Here is a 17,603-nt window from a genome sequence, read left to right as displayed (position 1 = left end):
TAAGGTTCGGACTCCCAGAATAACTCACAACATTTCTTCAAAGATTCTAATCCATCCAGTTGCTACTTTTCTACTCGGTTTGGAATAAGAATGAAATTTCTCAGGTATAAATATTTGTTTATTAAAGCACACAGTCAGGCTGGGGATGTAGCTCAGTGGTAGAGAACTTATATAACATGGGTGTTAGACAAATTCGATCCCCAGGACTGACAAAAAAAAACCAAGAAACCATATTGTATGCAAACTTGTTTAATAATAAATAGAGTTGTGAAACCATATAACACATATCGTTAAAATGATAGATGGCCAGAAAAATTCATCCATAAACTGATCACTTTACCTGAAGAGACTTGTACAAATAAAATGTTTGCATAGATCTCCAAAGCTAGGCAAAGAATAAAAATTACTGTCACGTAGCTACAGGATCCAAACGGAGCAGGAGGTATTTTTGCTTGTTTTTTTTTTCCTGAGCAACATTTACTTTCTGCCACGGCTTAGCACTTCTGCTCTGAAATAAAATCAGATGCTGCATAGAGAGAAAGGGAAAAAAACGGGCTCCTCTTTCCCCTCGGGGGTTTGCACTGAAGGAGCCGCCCCGTCTGGGCTCTGTGGTCCCTTCTCCCGGTTCAACCTGAGAAATTCTGGAAGACCTCGGCCGCCTCCACCCAGCTCTGGAAGCAGGCCAGCCCCCGCTCCCGGATCTGCTTCCGCCCTTTGCTGGTGATCACCTCCCCGTTTGGTTTCAGGATCACGAGCCTGGGGATGGCGGTGATGTCGTACCTCCTCTTCAGCTCGCTGCAGGAGAGAACAGGGTAACCAGAGGGTTAGCACTTCTGCACTTCTGCACTCACATCGGAAAGGAAGGGGCCCCACCCAGGGGACTGGCTGGCAGGACAGCCCGCTGCCAAGGAGACCGCCTGCTGGGTTGCCAAGTAACTTTTCTACTTGTTGTGACATTTCTAAGCCAGTCCAGACCTGGAGAACCACCCATTTGCAGAACTGTTCTTGGTCTGTGCAGCCCAACACAGTGGCCACCAGCCGTGTAGGCAGAAGGGTGGCAAGTCAGACGGAAGAACAGAACTTCTCGTTTGGATTCACTGCTAAATTTAGCTGTCCCCCTCCCCCACACCCAGTACTGGGGACTGAACCCGGAGCCTGGCTACATGCTAGGCAAGCACCAGACCACTGAGCTTCGCCCCCGCCCTGTCCATTGAAATGGAAGCAGCTACAGGTGGCTGGTGGCTACAGCATGGGACAGTTCAAAATGCACAAGTAAACCCAGCAGCGTTTTCTAGTCTTCTCTCAAGAGAAGGAAAATATCGGGTACACATCGTGGTAAGATAAAATTCGGCGAGTTCCAAAGACACCCAAAGCCTATCAGACTCTACACCTTACAAGTTCAGTGATGCATCAGCTGATTCGGTGGTGGACGGAACATTTCTCACTCCCCTTCACCTCACCTCCAACCCTGTGAGAGGCCTTTTTACAACATTATTTGTGTTCATTTAGGGAGAGAAGCATCAGCCTCCCTAATTCTGCAGGGGTCCCCCCATCCTTCACAGGGGTTGACTCCCTCAAGATGGGGGCAGGCAGGGGATCCACCCCTGCTCAGGCCAACAGTAATGGGATTTCCTTCATCTGCAGCCCCGGGGTCAGGAGGCTGAGAGGAAGCCAAGCCGCAGCTGACCTTCCTATCACCAAGCCCGACACTTCTAACAAGGCTGCCAGGACCCTCCAGGACCAGGTCAAAGGTCAACCTTCATTCAAGCATAAAAAAATCCACGTCCCTCACACTCCAGGAGAGGGTACCATTGTTGTCAAACACCTGGGAACCTGGGAACCAACTGTATTCTCAGCCACAAAAGTGGTCTCGACAAATTTCAAAACTTGGCTGGATCAGACGATCGTGTAACGGACTTGAAAACCAGTAAGCAAGCACGATTGAGAAGGAGTTTGAAAACTAACCATAAACGGGGGCCGTGGCACGCACATGTAATCCCAGCAGCTCGGGAGGCTGAGGCAGGAGGATCTCAAGTTCAAAGCCAGCCTCAGCAACTGAGCAAGGCACTTACAACTCAGTGAGGCCTCTTTCTAACGAAAATATTTAAAAAGGGGCTAGGGATGCGGCTCAGCGGCTAACTGCCCCTGTTCAATCCTGTTACCAAAAAAAAAAAAAATTAAATTAAAAACTAACTATATATTGTACGTGAAATAGCCATTTAGATTAAAAAATATTTAGAACAGTATCCAAAGGCTTCTCATCTATGGGTTGAGCCAGACTTGAGTTGAAAATATTCCTAAAAAAAAAATCACATCTGTGTTGAACATGTACATACTGTTTTTCTTAGCATTTTCTAAACAATAGAACAACTATTTACAGAGCATTGGCCTTGTGTTAGGTTTTGTGAGTGATCTGAAGATGATTTAAAACCTACTGGAGGATGTGTGTAGGTTATATGCAAAGTGTCCCCCTCAAAACCTCACGTGTGAGAGAGTGGAAAACAATTTAGAGGTGAAACGACTGGGTCACGAGAGGTTCGACCACATCAGTGCACCTGAATGGGTGGTGACTGAGAGCAGGTGGGGCTGGCTGGAGGAGGCAGCGAGACGTGGGGGGGGGGGTTATGTTTTGTCCCTGGTGAGCAGAGCGCTCTCTGCTTCCTCATGCCCAAGTCCTGAGCTGCTCTCCTCCTCCACACCCTTCTGCCACCATGTTCTGTCTCACCTTGGGCCCAGAGCCCTGAAGTGGTTCTCTGTGCATTGAGACCTCTGAAACCGTGAGCCCCAAATAAACTGTTCCTTCTCCACATGGCTCTTGTCAGGTCCTTTGGCCACAGTGACAAAGAAGCTGACTAAACGCGAATGCCAGGCTACTACAACATTTTATACGAGGAATCCGAGCATCGTTGGATTTTAGTACCTTTGGGAGTTTCTGTGACCAATTCACCCTGGATACCGAGGTACAACTGTACAAATGCAAACTGTATACACCAGCAAACACACTTAGGAAGCTATACCTTAGATACACTTATCCAAAACTCACACAGCCTGGAGTCCCAGGTACTCGGGAGTCTGAGGCAGGGGAATCACTTGAGCCCAGGAGTATAAGAGCAGTCTGGGTAACACAGCAAAACTCAAATGAAAAGTGGAAAGCTCACATATCGATGAGTCATGTATTTAAACTCAAGAAGCTGAATAACGATGGAGGAAATGCAAAGAAAACAGAAAAAAAAAAAGGCAAAACGAGAAATAAGTGAAATAACAGAAATAACCGAAAAAAGAAATGAACCCATGAAAGTCAATATGGGGGTTTAACCTAAGAAGTGCATTAATCCACTTGAATAGATTAACTGGGGTGAGGGGGGTGTTAAGCAATAAAATCCCATTTGATTCTTTGGAAATTCTAAAATGTGAAACAAATCTTTACTGAGACTGAGCAAGAGAAAAGGAGAATACCTAAGAATGTCAGGAGTCGGGCAGGTCAGCTCGCACGTGGGCCCACCACGGACTTAACCCTCCTCCTGGGGGTACTGACAACAGGGTCCTGGCCCATCCTGGGGTGGTGTCCCAGGAAAGGGACAATTCACACAGCCTTCACCCCAGTCTCTCTAGGAGCCCTCCCCTGTAATGTCCATCAACTGACTCACAGAAGGAAGAAACAGCAAAGGTGGGAGGAAGAAACATGTCAACTCTGTGGAACATTGGCCTGTAGGCTGAGAAAGAGGAAAGTGTGAGGAGGTAGTGTGAGACACGGCAGTCATTCTGCCACCATGAGGAGAAACTCAATTTGCCAGCCAGCCACTGCCTGTAGAGGACACTGTGCTAAAACTGTGTTGGCAAAGATGAGGCACCAAAGCCACAAACATAGAGCAGATGCAGATTCATGTCAAACTGCAGGTCAGAAACAGCCCGTCAAACTGAAACCCAGAAACCTCAGAGTAATGGGGCCCACATAGATCCCAGAACATGCTGTGGGCAGGAGAGATGTGGTGGTGGCGGGGTGTCCCTCCCCAGTGTTTTAAGAATTCTCTGTGATGCCTGAAACTTCAAGTCTAAGGAACCAACTTTTCTCAAAGGTAGGAAATTTTAAAAAATGAAGAGAAATAATCCAAAAAAGCTTTTTTAATGCTTTTTTGCATAAAAACTACAGCAAAATGGTAGTTTTGGCGAATGGGTTTTCTTAGTACCTGTGCTTTGGGTAGCAGGACTGGGCAGGGCAAAGTCCAGCAAGTTTCAGAAAGGGACTGAGGTCTGGCCCCAGCCAGACCTGGCAGAGCTGTGACCCCAGGAACCTGGGACCTTAGCCAGGAGCACGCAGCAAGCTTTTGGTGGGGAATCAACCAGTTAGGGGGGAGCAGCATCCTCCCCGAAGACCCCCAAGCCCACTGAAGGGTGGCCCAGCACCTGCATTCCTGACTGGCTCCTGGGTTCCCTACAGCATTACTGCTTTTCTCAGTGGGGTCCCGGGGCAGGGCCTCAGGAAGACCCAGGGGCCCGTGACAACTGCAGTCCCTCTGACCCTGAGGGGCTGGCGTGGGGTTTGAATAGCCCTGGTGGCTCCCCCGGGTGTGCTCAGGGTGGCCAGCCCTGCTGGTCTCTCCCAGAACCTTCTGCATCCTCTCCACCAGAGCGGAGGGGGAAGAGGTGGTAAGGTGCTGGGGACAGTGCCCTTGACGGTGTACGCAGTGGTGGCCTGGGGTTCGCTACTGGGCACCCTGACCTTCTCCCTCTGCTTTCTGGCATGGAGCGGCTGTGCGACGGAGGCAAGCTAATTGGCCTCCCTGTGCCTCAGATTCTTCACCTGCACCAGGGGAATAACTGAACCTACCTCCTAGGGTCGTTGTGAGGATTAAATGAATAATATGTGAACAGCCGAACAATAAATGGGGTTCCCCACACCATAACTGCTCAATAAACCCTTCCCACATTGCATGGGAAGGGCCTAACTCCAACGCCTGCTGGGCCGACTGCTCAGTGAACATATCCCTCGGTCCCAACAGCTGGTACAGACATGAGTAACTAGTGGACAAAGAATAAGTAAGGCTCCACAGAACATCTGCCTGTGTGCTGAGAAAGAGGAAAGTGTGAGGAGGTAGTCTGAGACACGGCAGTCCTTCTGCCACCATGAGGAGAAACTCAAATTGCCAGGCAGCCACTGCCTGTAGCCTGAGCTCAAAGAAGACATGGTAGAAGGCAGCCCATGAAGCTGTATCCTCAGCAGCCTCCAGCCTCCTGAAAGACTAGCTCCTGCCTTCAGAGTTTCATTTACGTCAGCCCATAACTTTTTTACTTAAGCACTGTGATTTTAATCACCTGCAACACTAAACCAAGTTCTGGTGCAATCAGAGGGACGTAGCTGGCTTTGAGGGACAAGGAGCCTAAGGCGTCTTGCTTGACTTCAAATCCTCACCCTGGCAGCCTCTTCCTGGAAACAAACAAAACCTGGGAACCAAAGAGGAGAAGCAAACAGCCACTTTCCCCTGAAGTCATCTCCATCCCTCGGGCGCTGCGCTGTGTCCACAGAGAACAGAAGGGCTTGGCACAGAAAAGCGTCGCGGACGTAACTCAGGAGGACTTTCAACCACTCTGGGAAAATCCCAGAGCCCCACTTGTCCTGGTCCTCAGTGCTGCTGCAACGTCTGTTCCTCCTTCACCTAACCCAGCCACATCCTTGTCCCTGACCTGAGTGCTTCTGGTTGCCATGGCGACACCTGACTGGCGTTTCTTTCCATCTTGGCCGGCAACTGCGAATCTCTCCAGAGCACCCTCTTTTGCTCACTTATTTCAAAAGCCCACCCTGTGGGTACCAAGCTGCAGGCAACGGAAATCAGGAAACCCCGAGGGCTGGAGGAAGCTCCTGCTGGGCCAGAACTATCTTTGAAGGAAGAGCCATTTAGATGGAGGACAGCAATCAGCGGACACTGTTAACAGTCCAGTGTCTGGAGGACTCAATGGATGCCTGGAGTCTAGAGGAGCAGGGAGTCACTGCACACAGGGCTGGAGGGAGGCAAGGGGTGGTGACAGAACCAAAACCAGGCTGCACAGGCACTAACTCCTCCCACAGGTCTACCCCAGCCACAGGAAGCCCTGGCCAGTGTGAGTTTTCCATCAGATAAGCTTAGCCTGCAAGGTGAGGTGTCCGGAGGGCCAGCCTGGGAGGCAGGGGCCAGAGGCTGGGCTCCCTCCAGACCCCCGTAGGGTCCACTCACATGCTAGTTCGAGAGGCCGAGCAGAATCAACCTTGTCATGAGACGACGGGATCATTATAAAATCCCCACAGATCAAGTGTCTTGTGGATGGCAGCCTGCAGCAGGAATCCCTGCTGGTGAAGGTAAACTTACTCCTTTTTCCTTGAGTTCGACCCATAAACTTAGTCACAAAGAAAGGGAGAGGGTGAGGTAGGATGGAACCTCATCCTGAGGAAATGCCTCCAGGGAGCAATGGCATCTGTCCCTGGTGCCTTCCCCTCAGCCACCTGCCTTAGCACTGGCCAGGGAAATGGGCACTGGCCAGGGAAATGGGCACTGGCCAGGGAAATGGGCACTGGCCAGGGAAATGGGCCAGAACTCTAGGGCCCCCAATACCAGCAATAAACAGCTACTTCTCTGGACTGCATATGTAACCTCAGGGAAAATGTCGGGGTTCTAGGCATCTTCTCCCCTCCCTATAGGTGCACCTGCAGCTGTAAGAGGGGAGACGATGTCTAGAACCAATCACACCAAGGGTAACCCCAAGGGTGCCCCACAGTGATTTCCTTGGAGGCCTCAAGTTTTCTCCTCCTCCTTCTTCTTGAGGAATTCTTCTCAGGAATTCAGTGGACACTGTGATGAGCTCGGGCCCTTGGGAAAAGCAGGACAAGGGCCACTTCCCCCTCATCTACCAAGTGGAGCTTGTGACATCAGTGTCCTGGCCTCCTCTCAAGGGGACCAACCACAGGGTACTGCCTACTGCACACCTTAACAATTTCTCCCAATACCTCTTGGATGCTTTGTGCATTGTTTAGTTTTTCTTGGTGGTGGCTCTTTCCATTTGGCTCATGATCGGGTTTCATAAATCCAGGTTGGGATCAGCAGAATTTAGGGCATGGCTCCAACAATGCCCACAGAATGTTCACTTGGCTTCACAGTCAATGCATGGCTACGCCAGGGTCGGGGCTGGGGACAAGATGCTAAGTTCACAGAAAGGAAAAACCCTCTGAGCAGGAGGGCAGACCAGGCAGAGACGACCAGAGCTTGGGGTCACCCTTACTCAAGGTGGCTCATCTGTCTGCAGCTAGAGCAACAGGCTCTGATCAGATGACCAGGGGTCAGATAATTCTGCATGGCCTCCTGAGCCCATCTGGGTGCCCCTGGGTGAAGCAGTTCATCACCTTCTAGGAGAGGAACGGAGTCAGGGCAGAAAGAGGGCCCCCAGGACCTGGAGAACTCTGTGCCTCAGGGACCTGTTGAAAATGACATGGACCAGAGTGCTGGTCCATAACCAGGCCACTTCCAGTGGCCTTTTAATGGACCAGGCACTGCACTAAGGGTGTCATTCAGCTCAGCAGTAAACTCCCAACCTTCCCCCTGGGTGACACCAGAGCTCTCTGCCTGATGACTAACACTATCACCATCTCACCCTCAAAACAACTGTGTCCTTTCAAAAGTGCACAGCTGGGGTAGGGGGGAAGTCCCATCAAACAAGCTGCTTGAAGAGATTCTCTAATGAAAGTTGATCAGCCATCACTGAGACACTGTCACCAGGAAGAGTCCTCACCCACCTCCAAGGCTGGCTTCCTGCCTGGATCCTCTGCTTCATTGGGAATCACTAAAGAGCAAGGATTTGGGAGAATAATCAGACTTCCTCTAGTTGAGTACACCTCCACCTGGACTCCCCGAAGTTGACTTCCGTTTTTCCAGAAAGAATATCATCTCGGAGTAAGTAAGTTAGGGGGTAACTTCACAAATGAATGAGTGACCCAAGGGGACAGTTTCAGGCCACAGGGAAATAGTCACATCTGTACTAGGAAGGGGGAGGGGCTAGAGCCATGTGCTCTGTGACCTGTGTGATTTAAACCTCCATCTAGACTCTCACATCACAGGAGACCACACAGGCAGGACAGTCAGCACCCTGCCATCTGCACCTCCCTAACCCCCTGACCCCTACTCCTCTCCAGTGCCCCTGCTGATCTAGTCAGAGCCTGTGAGCTCCAGCTGCAGCAGAGGAGCCGCTCTGAGCACGGGTGGCCCGGCTCTGGTCATCTCTGCTTGTGAAGCTTCCAGTTCCTTCCAAACTCAAACATGCAGCACAGAGGAGAGGATCTCAACAAGGGCGTGGGGGAGGGGGCAGGTCCCTTAGGAGAGCAGATTGTCGCTTCCAACATCTGCCTCCTCCAGATTCTTCCAACATTCACAGCCACGAAATGTACAGTAATGAATTCAACACCTTTTGAGATTCCTCCACCAGCGCCCGGGTTCCTCCAACCCTGGTTCCCCGCTTCCCACACCCACGACTGCTGCTCTGCGGGCACCGCTCACCGTTTGGGTTTGGACCTCCCGGGTCACACCCACCTGCCCCCAGACCCAGGCTGCGGTCTTACCGAGCCCCCCCCCCCACTGTCGGGGAGGAATGAATTGACACCTCCCCCCACCCCCCACCCCCGCCCCCGTCCGCACCAGCTGGAGCTCCTCCAAGGAAACTCAGACCCCCAGCCCCAGAGTCCGCGAGTGCACCGCGCTTTCGAATCTGGGGAAGCTGAAACAGACTTCAGTGTGGTTCACCTGAACCGGGACCGGGACCGGGACAGGAAGGCGGGGAGGGAGGGAGAAAAGGGGAGTCTGGAAAAGCCACCGGGTGCGGGAGAGGAGGCCGCCGGGGACCCGGGGCGACGCGCGGCGGCCCCAGCCCAGGGCCCGCACTCACTGCCGGTAGGGGTCGTGGAAGGGCAGCGCCAGCCAGGCGCCGTGCTGCTGGCGCATGAAGTCCAGCATCTCCTGCGCGCTGCCGTCCGCCGACACGAACACCACCTCGAAAGGCGCCGGCGGCCGCGCCGCGCCCACCAGAGCTGCGTAGAAGTCGCCGAGCAGCGGCGTGAAGTCGCGGCTGGGAGCGCAGCGGCCCGCCGCAAAGTACAGAGCCACCACCTTGTTCTGCAGCGCCGCCTCGGCCTCCACCAGCGCGCCCTCGCGGGTCACCAGGCGCCGCCCGCCCAGCACATCCACCATGGTGCGGCCGGCGGCCTCGTGCGGACGGAGGACACCTGCGAGCCGAGAACTTGCGGGGCGGATGGAGGGCCACTGCGGACGGAGGACACCTGCGAGCCGAGAACTTGCGGGGCGGATGGAGGGCCACTGCGGTCGGAGGACACCTGCCGGCGGACCGTCACTCGCGGGCAGGTGGGTGGGAGCGGCGGCTGTGCTCCGCCTCTCTCCGCACCGCCCGCTCCCGGGAGGCACAGACACGCCCCAGGGACTGCAGGACCCCAGGCGCCGACTGAACCCCACCCCCCACCTCCGACCTCGCTGCTGGCTGCAGCAGTGGATGTGGCGCAGGGGGAGGGAGATTCACACCCACCGGCGACCCCAGTGGCAGCTGCCTCGGCGGCTTGAGCGAAGCACCAGCCTCCGGGAGCGAAGTCTGCGGCGCTCGCTCCACATTCCGGCCACACCCTCCACTGCGCCCCGCCCCGCCCACTGCGCCCCGCCCACATCCCTGGGCCCCGCCCCCAGGGCACACCCCCAGCCCTACGCCTAGGCCGGCCCCTCACCCCACCTCCCACCCCCAGTCCTACAAACCGGTCCTGCCCACCTCTTGCGGCGCTTCCCCGCTCCTGCGCCGCGTTCACCCAGTGAGCGCACCTTCGCGCCACCTGGAACTCCCGAGAGCCTCCTTCCGTGCCCCCCGCTCCCCGCCCTAGCGCACCTGAGCCCTGCCTTGAACTCTGGCCCTAGCCCTGCGCCTTGGAAGGAGGAAGAAGCTGGGAGGCTGAAGACGACAGGAAGGGGCAGGGCAGTGGAGAGGGAGAGGGTGGGCGGCGAGGAAGCCTGCGCTCGCTTCTTTCTGGCTGTTTACCCCGAGGTGCGTACTGGCTGGGAGGGTTCCTGGAGTCCAGGAAGAAACGTGGGGGTGGATGTCAAAGAATGTTTCACTTGGAGGAGACACTGGCCAGGGAGCAAGGTGTAAGAGCGCTCCCCAAAAGCTCCGTAATCCGTATAAATAATGATTAAATGCAATATTTTAACAATTCGAAATTAATGTTAAAAGCCCACGATGGACAGAATATTAAAAAAAACAGCATAGACAGCGAAAGAAACCAAAATAAGGCGCCCCAAAATATGCTGCCGTGGTCTATTTGTGGCTTTGGTATATTGGTCATTTTGAACCAAAGGCACTTGAAGAACAACAAACGCTGGGAGAAGCTTCCGCCTAAAGATTCTCCAATAGGAATGTCACAATCCTCCTCTCAGAAATCTCACCAACTAGGAAATATGGTCGACCCAGGCCAAACAAGCCGAGATTGCCACCGCACCCACCCACCCTTTGTCACCATCTCTCCCAACTATTCCCCCAGGGATCTATAAAGTCAGTGTCCATGTCCCCTGCTCCGATGGAACATGCACACTTAAAATCATTGCTTTTATGGGTATCGGGGTTTGGGGGTTTTGTTCTGACAGCCCTCGCGCAAGTTATGTTTAAAGTTAATGAATGTACGTGCCCTTTCTCCTGTGAATCTGCCAGTTGTCAGGTGCGGTAACAGACCCAACTATGGAACCTGGAGGCTCCTGGGAAGGCTCTGCGCCCCTACAACAGGTTCCACCCCACGCAGACTTTGGAAACCCACGGCTCCAGCCCCCCCCTCCTCCCTAGAGCTTACTTTCCAATGCCCAGAAAAAAAAAAAAAAAAAAAACATAATGAAGCGATTTTGTAAGCGCTGTAGAAAGCAAAGAAATGAGCAGGAGAGAGAGGTATAATTTAAATCCAGTGATCAAGGAAGTCCGAGATTGGAGCGTCCCTCGCCCTGGCTCCCTCCTGTCTCACCGCTAATTGAAACGGAAACAGGCGAAGGTTGATCACTGCTGGCCCAACCGGTCCGTGCGTTGTGGAAAGGCACTTAGCCAGTGGAGACTGACGGCACTGATGGATGCTGCTGGGCGAGGCAGGCTCCAGAGCCTTCATTCACGTCCTCTCTCGGAAGGCCAGGCAGATGGTCAGTGGAATCGGAGGGGGTTAAAACACATTGAAAAGAGCTGTGAGCAGTTTCAATCTTAACGTGGAATCCCGAGTTCTGTTAAAACTCAGAAAGATGTAGGAGGGAGGGAAAGAGATGGACAGGGGTACAGGGTACAGAAGAAAAGGAGGGAGGGCTTCTGATGTCCTCAGTAGGATGAGGGTGGTTGACATCGATTAATTGACTATTTCAAAACAACTAGTAAATAGGATTATGAAAATTCCCAGCACATTGAAATGATGTGTGTCTGAAGTTGGATAGGCCAGTTACCTTGATCTGTTGCTACACGCTGTATGCATGAATTGAAATGTCACGCTGTGTCCTAGAAACACAATTACTATGTGTCCACCAAAAGTAAAGAGATTTAAATTGGAAATATGGGCCATGAAATGCAGCTAAATTCTAAATATCATTGATTTGTGTGGCTTTTAATCTTTGAACATGACCCGTGAACCAAAGCAGAGCAGGGCATTTCTTTTAGTTAACAGTACCACTCACCCCTGAAAATCCCCCACCCCTTGTATAAGTACTGCTTGCCCTCAAGGTGCTGTGGGAGAGGTGGGTGCCCACTCCTGGAAAAGTGACCCACCCAGGGGTTGTGGTGAGGTGAAGGAGCCCTCCAGGGAGGTGTGATTGTGGAGCATGGTCAGCCACCTTCTCCCCAGCAGACCCTATGTGTGTCTGCAAACCAAGAAGAGCCCCCTTCACATTTCTGGGAACAACTCAAAGGATTCCTTCAGTTCCACTTCTGAAGGGCATTCACCAGGTCACCACTGACCCTCCTGGGGAAAAACTGGGGCAGTTTTCAAAGGGAGTTTCCTGATGCCTTTTCTCTTGCTCACTCGCCGACTTCCCAATTAGAATGGAGTTGGGCTGCAAAGGACCCAGGCAGAGTTTTCCAATCCCAAAGAAAGAACATGGAGGACTCCATGGAGAGGTTCTGGACCTTTGATTACTCATATCCTCCTTGGCAGGGAGGGCTGGGATACCCTGCAGGACTGCCCCACTCCTGCAAGCAGGAGCATTGTATAGGATGGGGGGCACATCGGTCCCCGCACACGTGCAATTCTTCAGCTGTTTTGTGTGCATCCTTTTACTTTACAACCAAGGTCACTCTGCCTTGATTCTCACCTAAAGGTTGGAGACAGGAAGTGGCCAGCTCATTCTTTAGAGTCACATTCTTGAGAGTTCTTATCTCATGGCAGGTTTTCCTAAGCACTTACTAGTGTTTACTCCAAGTTCATACCAAACTTCCCTCCAGGACAGATAAAGGTGGCCAAGAGTGGCCATCCAAGACCAACTTTACCTGCCCTGGGCAATCCCAGGGAACAGCAGCAAGTCCTGCTCAGATGCTGGCAGGGTCACCCCTGCAGGCCTGCTCTCCCTGGGCCCCTCTCCCCTCATCCTTCCCATGACTTAATAGTCTGTGACTTCTATTTTACTTTATCATACGTTCACCACCACCTTACTCCATTTTTTGTTGTCAGAACACAGTACCACAGACTGGCTGCGACCTAGAGAAAAGATGTTCATTTGGGCTCACACTTCTTAAGTTGCAATGAGGAAGCTGGCATCCGCCGATGGCCTTCTTGCTGGCAGAGTCCCAAGGTGATGCAAGGGATCCACAAAGCAGGAGACAGGGAGGGTGCAGGTGTATCCTCTGGCCACTGTCCTCCTTCTTACAGAGCCACCGGGATTCAATCAGGTGCCCCCACCTTGATGACCTTATGCTTAGATTAAGTCTCTACCCTCTTAATACCTCACCTTGGGGATTCAAGTTCAGTACATGAAACCCGGGGGGACACACCAAGCCATGTGCAGACCACGGTGCCCTCTCTAGCTGAAGGACAATCTTCTCCTGCATTTTCTCGGGTCTGACCTTGACCAAACTTTCGGCAGGATCTTCCAGTACTGTTTTCAGCCAGGCCACTGCAGCCCCCGCCCTGGGCCGGCCTAAACCAAGAGTCCTGCTCAGTCCACGCCTCCCACCCTGCGGTCGCACTGCCCTGGCCTGCCATTAGCACGAATCCCCTGACCCTGGCGTTTCCTCTGAGTTACTTTCCGTCTTCGGCCCGCCTTGCCACTCGTGCCCCCACCCGCTCCGCGGCTCTAAGTCCCACTTGTCTTTGTGTTTGGAATGGAGCTCAGCTCATTGCAACAGTACTAAATAAAATCTGTCTTATTGCCTTGACCGGGTTCTAGCTCTCATTTTGGGCCATTATCAAAGGCTGTGAAGCCAGGCACCATGACACATGCCTGTAATCCCAGCAGTTTGAGAGGCTGAGGCAGGAGGATCGGGATTCAAAGCCAGCCTCAGCAACTGAGTGCAACTCAGTGAGACTTGTTTCTAAAGAAAATACAGTAAAAGGGCTGGGATGTGGCTCAGTGGTTCAGCACCACTGGGTTCAATCACCTCAGGGCAGAACACTTCCAGAGCTGACGATACTGACTGGTGGGCAGGTCTTCCAAGACCCTTGGGGAGAAAGACCCTCAGGGGATCCCGACTCTGCCTGTCCCTACTCAGCATTCCAGCTCCACCTGCTTCTAACGCAGGGGGCATTTCTCATTAGAGAAGGTCCCCTGAGCGTGGGTGTTGGACAGGCTCCTGGACCAGTTCCCCCTTCTCAGTCCTCTTTGTTGACACACAGCAAAGTGCTTCTCCATCACACAGGAGGATCCTGTGAAGAAAATGTGACCCTTGGCTTCTTGACGTGAAATTGACTTTCTTCGCCACTAAGATGTGCATATGATGATTACGATGAGCCATTTATTTCTAGCACCACTTATGAATATACAAATATCATTATGGAAATTTTTTTTTGCTCTTATCAGCATAGCAAACAAATTAGACATCCCAGAGTGCAAATACAACATTCTGGATTTGCCGGTTTTAAATATTCATGCTTGAATTATTTATTCTCCTGTATTGACACAGTATTTGTACTTAGGGATTGACATAGTCAGGTCTTCATGAATTATTTTCAGAATAGTAGTCAGTCCATCACAGAAAATCACATAGAAGAGAGAATCAGAAGCCGGGGTTTGCCAGTAGGGTCCTCAGGCAAGCTCCCCCAATCTGCCTCTTCTAAGGATGCTTTATGATGATTCTAGAAGCAGCTGGTTTGCTTCCACTAGATGGATTTGAACAGAAAGTACAGGCATGGAGAGAGGATGGCAGTTTGTATTAGTCAGCTCAGGCTGCTATAACAAAATGCCACAGACTGGGTTGTTTAAATGACAGGCATCTATTTCTCATCATTCCCGAAACTGGAAGTCCAAGGTCATGGTACCAGCATGGTCAGGTTCTGGTGAGGGCTCTTTCTGGTTTGTAGAACACTGACCACTTTCTTACTGTAGCCTTTCTTGGTAGAGAGAGCTCTGTCAGATCAGGGCTCTGTCCTTATGAACCTCATTGAACCTTAATTCTCCCCAGAGGCCCTACCTGCAGACACAGTGACACTGGGGATGACTAGGGCTTCCACATATGAACCTGGGGAAGATACAGTTCAGTCTACCACACAGTGCATTCCACAGTCCTCCAACTGCAGTCCATACCTGGGTGTAGTTTGCATTGGTTCCTTGGAGCTGCTGTAACAAAGACAACCCATATGACTTAAAGCAGCAGCAAGGCATTGTCTCTCCCATTTCTAGAGGTCAGCGGTCAGAAGTCAGGGTGTCTAAAGGGTGGCACCTACAGAGGACTCTTTTCTTGCCCGCCCTGGTTTCTTGTGGTTGCTAAACTCTTTGGCATTCCTTGGCATGTGGCCGCATCTCTCTGACCACCCCCCATCCTCACATTCACTCTCTCTGGGTCTCGGCGTCACCTGGTGTTCTCTGTGTAAGAATGCCAGTTATATTGCATCAGTGGTTTGGTTTGGAGGTTCAGTAATGTCATCTGAACTACATCTGCAATGACCCCATTTACAAATAGAGTCATACTCTGAGGCTCTAGAGTCTAGGACTTCCACATCTTTTTGAGAATTCACCTCAAGGGGCAGGATTGGAAAAGACTTCATAAGACCCCTCTATCTGGTGCTCCCTCTCTTTCTGACTTTGAACGTTGAGTGAGGTCATGCTGCTGGATCTACTGCAGCCATCTTAGGACCAAAAGAATTTCAGAGACCAAAAGCCAAAAGAATTTCAGAGACATCTGCTTAAACCTCTGACATTGTTGAGCCTCCGAACCCAAACAAGAAATGGCCAGACACCCTATAACAAAAATAAATCCTAATAGTAAATAATTCTCAAAGTGAACCTATTACTGTTTTGTCAGCGAGAGAAATATCATTCCAGAGCCATGGGTGATAAACCAAGACCCTTAGAGGTGGTTTGTAAAGTTAACACTGCTTTTGAAATGACAATAAGATGAAATTTGTCTTCTTTGCTGGCTGGACAATCTCCTGGATGATGCAAAAGCAATAGACGGTACCACTGCTAGCATGATCAGATCAAGTCAAAAGCACCAAACTGTCCTCATTAATCACTAAGTGCTTCACTGACAAACACAATAACAATGAGACCGTTTCACTGGAGAATGTTTCCAAGGGCCAATATGGTGGAATGCCTATAATCCCAGTGATTTGGGAGGCTGAGGTAGGAGGATCACAAGTTTGAGGCCAACCTCAGCAACTTAGTGAGACCCTGTCTCAAAAAAGAAAAAGAGGGTGGAGTTCAGTGGTAAAGTACCCCTGGGTTCAAACCCCAGTGCCAAAAAAAAAAAAAAAAAAAAAAGTTCAAGAGGAAACTGTAAAAGATATGGATTTTATTCAGTGTCACACTTTGAGTACAAGCCTTTTTGAGTCTGTGGGACAAAATGGGAAGTTTGCATAGGCATTTCCACTGCGTACTGAAGTGCAGTCCTACTCACTTAATGCCAGGACGTGTATTTAGGTGATTCCATCATTGTGCAAACATCCTGGAGTGTCCTCACACAGATCGCCATGGCACAGGTCAATCGAGACAGCAGACAGCAGATCCGAGGCTGCTGCCCGTGTAGCCAGATGCACTGTTACAGTCCACTGTTTTTAAATAAGCGGTAGGAGTGCACTCCAAGGTAACAATAGAAACGTACAGTAGGCCTGCCACAGTCGCCCACGCCTGTAATCCCAGCAGCCCGGGAGGCTGAGGCAGGAGGGTTGCAAGTTTGAGGCCACCCTCAACAACTCAGTGAGTCCCTAAGAAACTCAGCAAGACCCTGTCTCAAAATAAAAAAATAAAAAAATAAAAATAAAAAGGCCTAGGGATATGACTCAGTGGTTAAGTACAACCCATCCTCCCCACCATACCCCACCCCCCAAAACTTAGAATTAGTCATTTGGAAGATGTTATCTCAAAAATAAGTTGAAACTTATTTTTGAGATAACATCTTCAAGAAAAACAACTGACATTGTTTGTTGCCTGTGATGTCATTCAACCTTTCAAGCAAAAATTAAAATTCTGTTAAGCTTATACCCAGGACCATAAAACCAACAACCGCCCCCATTGAAGACTTGGCCTGAGCGATGCAGCGCCACCTGCTGGCGACCCGGTACATCCGGTGCACGCTGAGCCTTCTGTCCACTCCAGCCTTCCTAGCTCCGGGCTGGGCTTCCCTTTGCTCTCCTCATCTCCTCCCAGGGCTGTGTCCACTAAGGGACCCTGTGATTCTTGTCATTTTATTGAACGATACCTGTCATCTAAACAGGGCCAGGAGGATGGACAAAAGGAAAGCTGTGGCTGTCTAGAGCAGGGAGCAGCTGGGCGGCCCCCAGCTCTCCTGCCCCTCTGAGGTTTTGCTGTTGTGGCCTCAAGTCACACAGAGCATCACAGACACTTTGTGGGGGCTTCCCATGCCCGTCTCTCGGCCTCCCCTCCTGCCCAGGAGAGCAGAGCCCTCTGCACCCACCAGCAATTTCTCCAACCCCATGCCAGGGAGTCTGCTCAGCTCCTTGGCTGGAGAAACCGACACACTTCTAATAATGTCCACGTCTGCCTTGGAAACCTCTTCTGGAACCTTCACAAGAATTCAACCGCCATTTGCAAGAGCTTGGGTGATTCTTTTAAGAACGGTGGCCCTTGAGGCTGGGGATGTGGCTCAAGCGGTGGCACGCTCGCCTGGAATGTGTGCGGCCCGGGTTCGATCCTCAGCACCACATACCAGCAAAGATGTTGTGTCTGCCGAAAACTAAAAAAAATAAAGAGGTATTACCAACTATTAAAAAAAAAAAAAAAAAAAAGAACCATGGCCCCAGGGAGCAAATAAGGGGCCACATCCCTTCATTCATGGCGGCACCCACTGTCAGCGTAACCAGGAGCTGATTTTCCAAGTCAAGTCAGGCACACCCCATTCTGCCCAGAGGTGGCACCCTGCACTCTCGGCCCCCTCCCCCTCCTGTAAGAGCCCTCACACCTGCCCCT

The 17,603-nt window shown here is 51.5% G+C and overlaps 1 protein-coding gene and 1 long non-coding RNA gene across 4 annotated transcripts in view; one reads left to right on the top strand and one right to left on the bottom strand.

The window, feature by feature from the left end:
* Positions 1-233: 233 nt before the first annotated feature.
* Positions 234-17,603, bottom strand: part of LOC120885060 (nucleoredoxin-like protein 2) — a 29,927-nt gene continuing 12,557 nt past the window's right edge. Inside the window, exons 1-2 of one of the 3 annotated variants that reach the window (XM_078030656.1) lie at positions 8,902-9,536; positions 234-795 (exon numbers count right to left, since the gene is read on the bottom strand). In XM_078030656.1, the coding sequence (XP_077886782.1) occupies positions 627-795; positions 8,902-9,203 (471 nt within the window). In that variant the 5' untranslated portion in view covers positions 9,204-9,536 and the 3' untranslated portion in view covers positions 234-626. Of the gene's footprint in view, positions 796-8,901; positions 9,537-9,786; positions 9,924-11,017; positions 17,371-17,603 lie in introns of those variants that run through there. The other 2 variants (XR_013429985.1, XR_005727552.2) reach the window with 2 other exon arrangements.
* Positions 9,918-13,398, top strand: LOC144370064 (uncharacterized). The gene is made up of 3 exons (XR_013429987.1): positions 9,918-10,056; positions 12,695-12,815; positions 13,107-13,398. It is a non-coding gene; the product is annotated as an uncharacterized LOC144370064 (long non-coding RNA).

This window comes from Ictidomys tridecemlineatus, chromosome 13, assembly GCF_052094955.1.
Source record: "Ictidomys tridecemlineatus isolate mIctTri1 chromosome 13, mIctTri1.hap1, whole genome shotgun sequence".
Lineage (NCBI taxonomy): Eukaryota > Metazoa > Chordata > Mammalia > Rodentia > Sciuridae > Ictidomys > Ictidomys tridecemlineatus.
The sequence above is the reverse complement of the archived record's forward strand: the minus strand, read 5'-3'. Positions and strand labels throughout refer to the sequence as shown.